The sequence below is a fragment of the Papilio polytes genome, unplaced genomic scaffold, assembly GCF_000836215.1.
Source record: "Papilio polytes unplaced genomic scaffold, Ppol_1.0 DF822289.1, whole genome shotgun sequence".
In the NCBI taxonomy this organism is placed as follows: Eukaryota; Metazoa; Arthropoda; class Insecta; order Lepidoptera; family Papilionidae; genus Papilio; species Papilio polytes.
In genome coordinates this window covers 3,367,205-3,376,751 of record NW_013526915.1, presented here as the reverse complement: position 1 = coordinate 3,376,751, position 9,547 = coordinate 3,367,205, and the positions used below count along the sequence as shown (strand labels likewise).

General features: G+C 33.9%; 2 protein-coding genes across 2 annotated transcripts; one reads left to right on the top strand and one right to left on the bottom strand.

The window, feature by feature from the left end:
• Positions 1-3: 3 nt before the first annotated feature.
• LOC106106209 (GDP-L-fucose synthase) lies at positions 4-2,298 on the bottom strand (the record flags this gene model as incomplete). Its single annotated transcript, XM_013286757.1, has 6 exons — positions 2,118-2,298; positions 1,776-1,927; positions 1,506-1,620; positions 1,058-1,186; positions 639-712; positions 4-25 (listed from the first exon to the last, which is right to left on the bottom strand). Coding segments are annotated over exons 2-6 (492 nt in total), but the record flags the coding sequence as incomplete, so codon positions are not given.
• Positions 2,299-2,986: 688 nt separating this feature from the next.
• On the top strand, positions 2,987-9,511 carry LOC106106345 (fragile X mental retardation protein 1 homolog). The gene is made up of 6 exons (XM_013286922.1): positions 2,987-3,096; positions 3,465-3,517; positions 3,598-3,751; positions 7,531-7,694; positions 8,093-8,242; positions 9,398-9,511. The coding sequence occupies exons 1-6, from the start codon at positions 3,046-3,048 to the stop codon at positions 9,486-9,488; spliced, it is 663 nt and encodes a 220-aa protein (XP_013142376.1). The 5' UTR covers positions 2,987-3,045; the 3' UTR covers positions 9,489-9,511.
• The last annotated feature ends 36 nt before the right edge of the window (positions 9,512-9,547 follow it).

The following is a 9,547-nucleotide window of genomic DNA, read 5'->3' as shown; positions in this document are numbered from 1 at the left end:
GCAGCCGTGCTGCTCGCCGTAGCCCCTGACACGACGCATCACACATTTACAAAAAAACAAGAATATTTAAAAACGTTCAATAGTCAAACAATGTGCATTCGTATCTTTAAAACCGATGTCATATACAAATTTCTGAAGTTTTGTGAATGTAAACACTGTATATAATTAATTGTTCCAATTTTGGCAGTGGTAGAACGCGCATTAACATCTTCGCACTGCAGGGTCGGCTCGCCCGGTGTAATATCACGACCACACAGAAAACAGGCGTCAAGTGGAAGCAATTCCACATTTCGAGGAGTGTGGTGTCGGAGGCCTAATTTTAGTCCCTTTCCCTTTCCACCCTTTTTCTCATAAGAATAGGATGGGAAGGGAACGTGGATTTGACAGTGGAAAAACATAGGAAGGGAAAAGATCCTCTTTATATGCGTCGCCTCCTCCGTCGATTAAGGGTAGGCAACGCATCCGCCGTTGCTAATGTCTATGGTCGCTTCAGCATTTTAGCAGATTCATGATATGAAAAAAAGAATTAAATCTTTGAAGCTGAAGGCACATACAAGTTTCTGAAGTTTTGTAAATGTACATAATTGTGCAGCTGATTGTAAATATTATCCTTTTTTCCAAAGTTTGTCCAATCTTACCTGTTTAAAATGTCAATCATTCTCTTTGCATAACTATAGCCAAAGTTAGAGGAATGTGGTGGACCATTGTGCACCTGAAATTTTAAAGAACAACAATTAAGTACACTACAAATTTATTTACAATTAAATTTAACTGTAAATAATATTGACTTATAACAGAATAACAATCATATTAATCTGACTAATTCTTACTAATACTATAAATATGAAAGTTTAGATGGTTGCATAGATGTTTGTTAGAGTTTGTTCCCTAAACTGCTGAATGGATTTTGATCAAGTTTGGCATACATAGAGGATAATCTAGAAAACACATAGACTACTTTTGCTTTATCTTAATATTCCATGCGGACTGAATTACAAGTGAAAACTGTATTAAAATAAATAAATAAAATATCAACAATAAAATAAAACATACTTACCATAGTCTCATCAATGGGATATGTTGTTTTGTCAGGAAAGATACATGTAGACAGACAGGAGACAACTTTCTTCACATTGTATTTGTAGCTAGCGTACAGGACATTGTCATTTATTGCCATATTCTCCCTCTGTATAAAAAATAAGAATATATTTAATATTAACTATAAAAAGTTCCACAAGGCTCCTCAGGTATCTGTCATACTGAATATATTAAAAAAATTGATTGTCAATCATACTTATATTATAAATGTGAAAGTTTCGATAAATGTTTGTTAGTCTGTAGTCTAATTAGATGAACGGATTTAGATGAATGTGTGATGAATGATGATGATGAAAGGTCTGGAAGAACACATAAACTAGTTTTTTTTTTTAACTTCGCATGGAGATTAATTTTATATGATAATGTCACAAGTTAATTATGCCCTATCACTTTAAAATAAAACTTACAAAAAAATCCAAATTATGTGCCATGTTGTGGAACAGTCCCCCCACCATAGCAGCTAAGTGGATAACATGTGTGGGCTTGTGTTTGTCAAACAATGACAATGTTTGTGCTTTGTCTCTGAAAACAATGGTTGCAACTGATGCATTATTTTATTTTTTTATTATGTAATTCTCTCCTTTTCTCTTTTTAATATTGATATTGACAGGCACTACACAACTAGAAAAAATTACAATAAAGTTAAACTAAGACAGAGACGGGATATGTTTTTTTACCTTAAATCTGCATCTTTAGAACTACAAAATATCCAAGTCTCACTATCACATTTTGGATTATCTTGACGTTCTTTTTCTATCACTTCTTTTATAGCTTGTCCGACCAGTCCGGAGCCCCCGGTTACTAATACAATTTTGTTTTCTTCACTCATCTAAAGGACAAAAAAGAGAAAAATCCATACATTTAGCCTTCTAGCACGAAATACCTAACATTTTCAACAATAGTGGTTTTGATTAGTCTTAAAGTATATTCGCTAGGTATGGCGAATTTAAGACTAGGTACGTGGCGATAAACACAAAATCTTAAAACATTAAATACAGTTCAAACTTTAGGAAACCTACTTTAAAGTATTGAGCAAAAGTTTTCCGTAGAGATGCGGTTTTAATACTGTGTAATTGATTTACATAGGAACTTTACATGTAAAACCAATTAATAAAAGCCTTTAAAAATCTATGTTATCTCTATTTGTAACAAGATAAACACAATATTTCAATATTATTTTTTTGCCATTTGTCAATGACTGAAAACTGTCAACCTTGACAATTAACTTGACATGCGATTTTTGTTTCATTTCGCGAATGTAAAAATTCATTTTTTTAAGAATCGGATTTTTTCCTTAAACACAAACCTATTAATGAGTGTTTAATAATATTTAAGTTATGAGCTAAATGTTTTATAGTATTAAGGTAAATTTTGTTTTCGTAAAATCCAATTTCATTGAAAGAAAATTACCATTTTTTTTTGAAACAATGTTAGTACATTTTTATTAATTTCTTATTTCCTTTAACCATTGCAACTAATCTCTAGACTTGTGCTAGAATATAGTTCCCGACAATAGTCGAATGGCGGGATTCAAACCTTCAACAAACAAGACCAGTATCTCAAACCGTTAGGCCATTAGGCTTATGGGTATTTGGGGAGATGGTTTTATTTTTATTAACCTTCACGCTTCGTTTTGGATAAAAAATCAAAAAAGTTTAATTCTGATGTTAATTCGTAGATTTTTATTGAATAACATTATGAAATCTTTGATTTTGATGTTACGGTAATTCCAAAATCAAAAAGACATTTACTTTGACGAGTTTATGGTCCGAGTCGAAATTGCAATGTTTTGTTTTCATGCAAGCAAGGAGCCAAGATTGTTGGCCAGTCTTTTTTAAAACTAAACATTATTGTCTATGCTTCAATTCCTCGCAAATGATTGGTCAACAGTTTTTCTATGAGCGTTCATTCTCGCTCTGAAAACGCCAAATACGCTTTCAAACCAAAATGGAGGATTTGTCGGTCGAGGTGTACGGTGAAAATGGTGCTTATTATAAGGTTTGTAAATTGTGAAGTACGTCAGTATTGTTTGTAAATTACATAACATAAATTTGTGAATTATGTAATGTGTTATAAAGAAGCTCTAGAACTTTGTTTTGTCATATACTTACAAAAATATTTTTCCGGGAAGATCATCGCGGCTGGAATGGACGCCATGTCCGTCTGACAGGGCGTGAATTTTCCATGTGTTTTATTCGTGCCGCTTTTATATTTTTAGACCCGATTGCGGAACCATACTTGAGCAGCATTTGATACGTATTTCCATTTGTATGTTTAAACCAAAATGACCCAAAAATCCATTTATTTCTAGCGCAATACCAAGTTATTGGATCATCACCATATTATAATAATTTCCTATATTTTAGGCCATTGTCACCGACGTGCTCGACAACGAGGTTCTTGTAACCTTTGAAAATGAGTAAGTTGGATAATTATTCGATATATTTTTATCTGAGATCAACTGGACGTTTATTTATTTACTTGTATTTTCTATTTTAGCTGGCAGCCGGAATCAAAATTTCCTTTTTCTCAAGTGTTCTTACCACCCAAAGACACCGGCAAACACACGGAATTTGTGGAAAACCAAGAGGTGGAGGTATTTGCAAGATCGAACGACAAAGAAGCATGTGGGTGGTGGACAGCTAACGTTAAGGTATTGTATTACTTTTTAAATCGTTATTAAACCTATAAAAACTTGATTATTTTTATAAAATAAGTCACAAATGTGTTCAGTTTCTTTTAATCTTTCATGCAAAAGTATGCTATTTTGTAGCAAAATGATCAAATCAAAGTTGTCATTCGTTTTTTGTGCAACTACATATTTATGCTGATAAAAACAGTGATTAGATTATAGTTACAAACAAAGAAGAATTAATGTAGAAATAATACTATGTTGAATGTTGCCACAAATGTAAAAATAAGGAAGCTGATAGTATTTTTTTTTATTTTGAGTGTGCTAATAAGATTTTGGACAAAATGTAAATATTGTACTGTCCTCTACAAAAGTCCAGGTGGTTGCATATATTTGCACTGGTACCCTTGCATTTATTTATACTTTGTCCTTCATAATGTAACATTGTGAGTACTTCTAGAAAATCCAGTTTGTTTCACTAATTTGCTTGAACGAGTTCTTATAGCAGTCTTTTGAGTCTTTTGAGTGAATTTATTTCTATGTATCCACTCAATAAACACAATAATTTTATTTTTCGATAATTTTATGAAAGCTAGGATAATAGATATCTACTGAATATTATCTATTGTATAAGAATATTTAAATTATGGAGATTATGAACTAATCTAAATTAGTTTTTTTTACTATAAAGAAATTTATGAATTCATTATTCAATGTGAAACATTTATCAATGAATGGATATCCATGTTTATTTACTCAAATTTATTTCAGTTGTTTAAACAATAAAATACTACTCTTCATTGAATTTATATTTCTTTTACTGTGTAAAACACATTTTTTAAACTAAACTCAAAATTTCCTAATGTTTATAGAGTTTCATAGTTGTTTTTTTTATTAACTTTTAATAGATTAATAGAACCCAAGCCCATTTAATAATGTTAATCAAAAATTAATTTAGATATGTAAACTTTGCATTCTCTGCATCTTGGGTTACATGTAGTTTCTAAGTTATGTTACACAAAATCACAACCAAATGCTTTTTATTAATATACCCTCATAACATATAACCAAACATGGTGCAATAATTTTGACAGCCCTACATATGTTATATTATTGTTATAGATTTATAGAGATTGAGAAAGCAATCAAGGTGTACAAAGATTGAGCTAAATTAAAATACCATGCTTTATGGATGTCAGATATGTGTACTTATCTGTCAGTGCAATGGCATTCAATTTATATTGCAATGAGAATTTATGGGAGTAAATTGATAGGTTCCAGTGTCCTCTTTGAACCTTCTCTTATAAAATAAGGTTGTTTTAAAAACACACAATAAAGATATTAGCCCAAACTGACTTCTAGTTAATAAACCATGTATATTGCAGTAGTAGTACTTATTGTTTAGATTGAATGCAAATGTTTTAGATTTCATATGTTCAAGAGTATAAACGTGAATGTTGCCTGAAAATTGCGAAATTACAATTTCGGTCCATTAATATTTACATGCATGTATTTCCATCAATTGCATACTGAAACATTTTCTTGTATTTTCGTTGAATTATAATATTTAAATTGTCCAAGTGCATTAACCCCTGACTTAGTCTGCAGCCAACTGTGTACCTGCAGTTAGTTGATATGCAGGACTAAGTTATGCAGTAATGCGCCTGCAATGCAGGATGTATCGCATTTCCCAATACTTACATAAACTAATATATACGAATTTTTTAAGTCCCATTTCCTTGGGCGCGCCGGGAAATAATTTTGTATGTAGGGTTCTTGTGCAAGGCAATATTTTTTTAGTTATAAGTTAAAATCGTTGCAATCTTTTAATGCTTGTCTCGTGTTATTACACTTAGTATTTCTTTTAATATTTGTGTTAGTCATGAGGATTAATAAAAAGTGTTGTATAGTTTCTGTAAGCAAAACTACTCATTGAGTTATAACATAGTATGTGCACTAATCGTGCAGTAGTAGTTGAACTGCGTTTCCGATTAGGGTTACCACGTTGACAACGGGACTAGAAAAACAGTAAGACAATCGAACTCCGTAAGGTAGTGTACAACATTAATTTACGATGTCTAAGTGTAAAACAAAACTCTTCTGTTATTCTCAAATAGATATCCTTATATGGAGTAAATTTCTAACTAGTTCCTTAGAATTCAGTGACGTCTGGATCGGTTTAAGGTTGGGATTATATTAGGTCGATTTTGATTTCGGGAATGTCCGGAAACTACGAGCATCGTGGTTCCCTTACACTCGACACGGGCAGTGGGTCGACAGCCTCGCACGGATCGTGCGCTAATTGCGAACTTATGTGCCGCCTCTACAATATGTTTAATAAATAATATCAATTTAAATATTTTATGTTGCATTTGAAATGAATCCTGTGTTAATTTTTTTTACCGGTTTTAAGAGATAAATGTATCAGCTCGACTAGATTTAGGTACCGAGATTAGGTCGGGAGACTATTCCTACGAACTGTTAAATGAATTGTAAAAAACATTGATATCTGTACGGTATTTGAAAAATATAAAACGCGTAAATATTATTTTATAGAAAATTTAAATCTACCTAACTATAAGTTCGCTCCTTTATGTTTGTATTGCAATCCGAAATTACTCCCAAAATTTATTTAATTCATAAATTTTATGGGAATTTCGGAATCCCCCTGTAAGTTCATCAGATAAACGGTCGAAATTTATGTGTTTTAAAATAAAGACAGCCTGCCAAATTGTCATCAGAGTTTTTTAATCTCGTAAGGAAATGAATGTGAAGATATTTTTGCTCGCCCGACCCAAATACCGTCGTCAATAGCTTCCGATCCTACCACGCGCAGCTCAACCATCTCACACCAAAATACACTTGCACTTTCCACTTTTTGTAAACTAATATCTCGTGGAAAAAGCTAAGTCGGAAGATCGAATCAATAATACCGTCTCCATTTATGTCTAAGCTATCCTCTCAATTAAAACGTAAACGATTTGATACACCCTGTAGCATTCCATTCACATGTTTTTCTTGTGTATGTCTTAAATTGCAAAAGGATTATGTCCAAGGCGATGAGCAAACTCAGCGGTCCGTCCGATATTCGAACGTGGGTGCGGACAGATTCATAAAAAAAATTCGCGGCCGCCTGACCCACTTTAGATGAGCAGACGTATAATGTCGGGACGCCCAGAGAAATTTGTATTTTTAAAGACTTTCACAACTTAATATGTTTTACGCTACGAAAAAAGGATAAAATTTATACATAAGCTAGGTTGCATTTTTAACGTTGCAGGAATTTTTTTTTACGCCTGAAGTTAATATTTTACTTAATAAATAATCTAATATGAACATCATATCTATATAAAAAATAGAAAAATACGTTAATGGAGAGACATTTATATGAATTACATAAACTTGGTACTAATGCAAGATTGGGTTTGTGAGTCGCGAAAAAGTGATAGAAGATTGCAATCGCAGACTGCGTCTCTCCTACCCCTCTCCATCTCTCCTCTGTGCAGTACGCCTGCGCGCGGTGGAGCAGGGGAGTGAATGCAAACGCAAGGAGTACACAGAACAGCCGAGTGCCACTTGTCCGCCGCCGAGCCTAATACATTATACAATCCACCCCATTGATGCTTTTTAGCTTCGCGTAATAGTTTATTTATTGAATGGCTCTTTGAAGGATTTTTACGTCTCTTTCTGTGAATAGTAAAATTTGTTTGTTTGGTTTTCAAATATATAATCTTTGTTACTCTGTCTGATTTGAAAATATTGGAAATAAGCTCGTCTGTATATGTGTTGTGTTGTTTCAGATGATTCGCGGCGAGTTCCTAGTGATAGAGTACTTGGAATGGGATAATTGCTACTCGGAGATCGTGCCCAAAGACCGGCTCCGGGTGAAGACGCCCAAAACGCCCATCGACAAGAACACCTTTCACAAGTTCGAGATACCCGTGCCTGATGATCTCAAAGAATAGTCAGTATCCACCATAATCATTACCACCATATTATGAATTATAGGTGACTTCTTAGTAAAAAAAATAATTGTAAAGTAGCCCATGTTTTAGTAATGTAATAGAATATGATCTATAGCTATGCCAAATGTCTTTTATACATATTAAGCCTTTCTGGAGATTCTAACAATCATTTGTATATGTAAATTTTTGGCATTCAAATTGATGGTGATAATGATTTGTCATATAAAAATGATATATCATTTGCCTTCTAAATTTTTCTTTATGTGCGTGTCCTCCGTCATCTGCAATTCGAGTGTATATGGGCAGCTATCGCTTCACTTTCTCGCCGAAGTCAGGTGGCCGCTCGCTCGTTTGCCAGCACATATAAAATAATGTGAGACGTGTCGCGTGTGCGCAGCGCGAAGGTGGAGAACGCGCACAAGGAGTTCCAGAAGGCGATCGACGCGGCGCTGGTGTGGTTCGTGCCGGAGCGCGGCGCGCTGGCCGTCATCTCGCGCTGCGACACCTCGCAGCGCCGCGCCACCATGCTGCAGGAGATGCACTTCAGGTACAGCACACACACACTCGCACACTCGCACTTGCCTTACATATATATAATAAAGCGTAAATACACTATGTTTCTATTTCGTGGCATAGGATGTCAGCAATCACAGCAAATTTTGGAATAACACTTTTTTTAATAAAAATCCCTACAAGTACGACACCCTTTAGGCTTTATATTGTCACACTATTAAACTTAGGGATGAAATAAAAAACGCATGGAAAAGGGACTATAAACAACAATTTTGATATTTGCAATTGAGAATTTGACAAATGTAAATAATAAAGTGAAGTATTTATCATTTAACGCGGATGAGCACAAGAACAGCTAGTATTATATAAATTGTCTGTTTTTGTTATATTTATCGTCATTTTTGAGTAGACTTCTTTGTAAATATGGACAGCTGCCTCTTCATAAATGCTTCTCATAGCATCAACTAGCACGTTTAAATGTTTTCCACTCGCATCTGTAGGTAGCGCTATTGAAATAGTCTTGTGGAATAAAGAAAGTGATAATGTATTTCCAAAGGATAGGTTTAAGTTTGAAGATCTTAATTCTCATAAAAACACAATGTTACACTTACAGTGAGAAAAATATAAATATGTGTAATATAACTATGAGGTTGTAAACATCTTGGCATAACTATAAGAATCTAATCTAATGTAAAAAGCACTTTATTGGGATTCCAATTGTTAAGAATCATTTGTAGTACCATTTGCTCTGAGCGGCAGACTCACCGCTCTGGCAGAGATAGTGCTTACATCATAATGGAAGACACAGGGCCACCTGCATTTAGATTCGTGCTTGGATGGTAGTGTAATTTTCCTACAGTTGCTTTTTAATTATGTCAAATTGATATTATTGAAGACAACAATCACACATTAGAAAATGGTCAACCTACCTTGTAGTTGTGTACAAATGCATTGTTGGACAAAGAAGTACTATGCTAATTTAATTACCTGGGGTAATCAGATTTATTGCTGTGCGTCTTGTGTAAAAAGATTATGTAATTAATATGAAATTGCTACAGACAAGAACTGATTGAACAGACACCCTTAGTTTCATTAACATCTAATTTTGTATAAATATGTTAAGTATTTAAATTTTAATAAACAGATTTGGCATTAAATGTTTTGTAACAATTGTTATTGTTTGTTGTAGAAATTTAACACAGAAGCTGCTATTACTAAAAAAGACTGAGGAGGCAGCTAGGCAGTTGGAGTCGACGAAGATTCACAGTCAGGGAGGGTGAGTACAGTTGTGGGTGGGAGCGGTGTCGGGCGGTCGGTCGGTCGGACTGACCCGCTGCCA

What these genes read in the sequence shown, in the direction of transcription:
- LOC106106345 (XM_013286922.1), top strand. Translation starts at nt 3,046, where the DNA reads ATGGAGGATTTGTCGGTCGAGGTGTACGGTGAAAATGGTGCTTATTAT. An exon ending in CTTGTAACCTTTGAAAATGA is followed by an intron (nt 3,518 to 3,597) that starts GTAAGTTGGATA and finishes TTTCTATTTTAG; the next exon opens with CTGGCAGCCGGAATCAAAAT. An exon ending in GGTGGACAGCTAACGTTAAG is followed by an intron (nt 3,752 to 7,530) that starts GTATTGTATTAC and finishes GTGTTGTTTCAG; the next exon opens with ATGATTCGCGGCGAGTTCCT.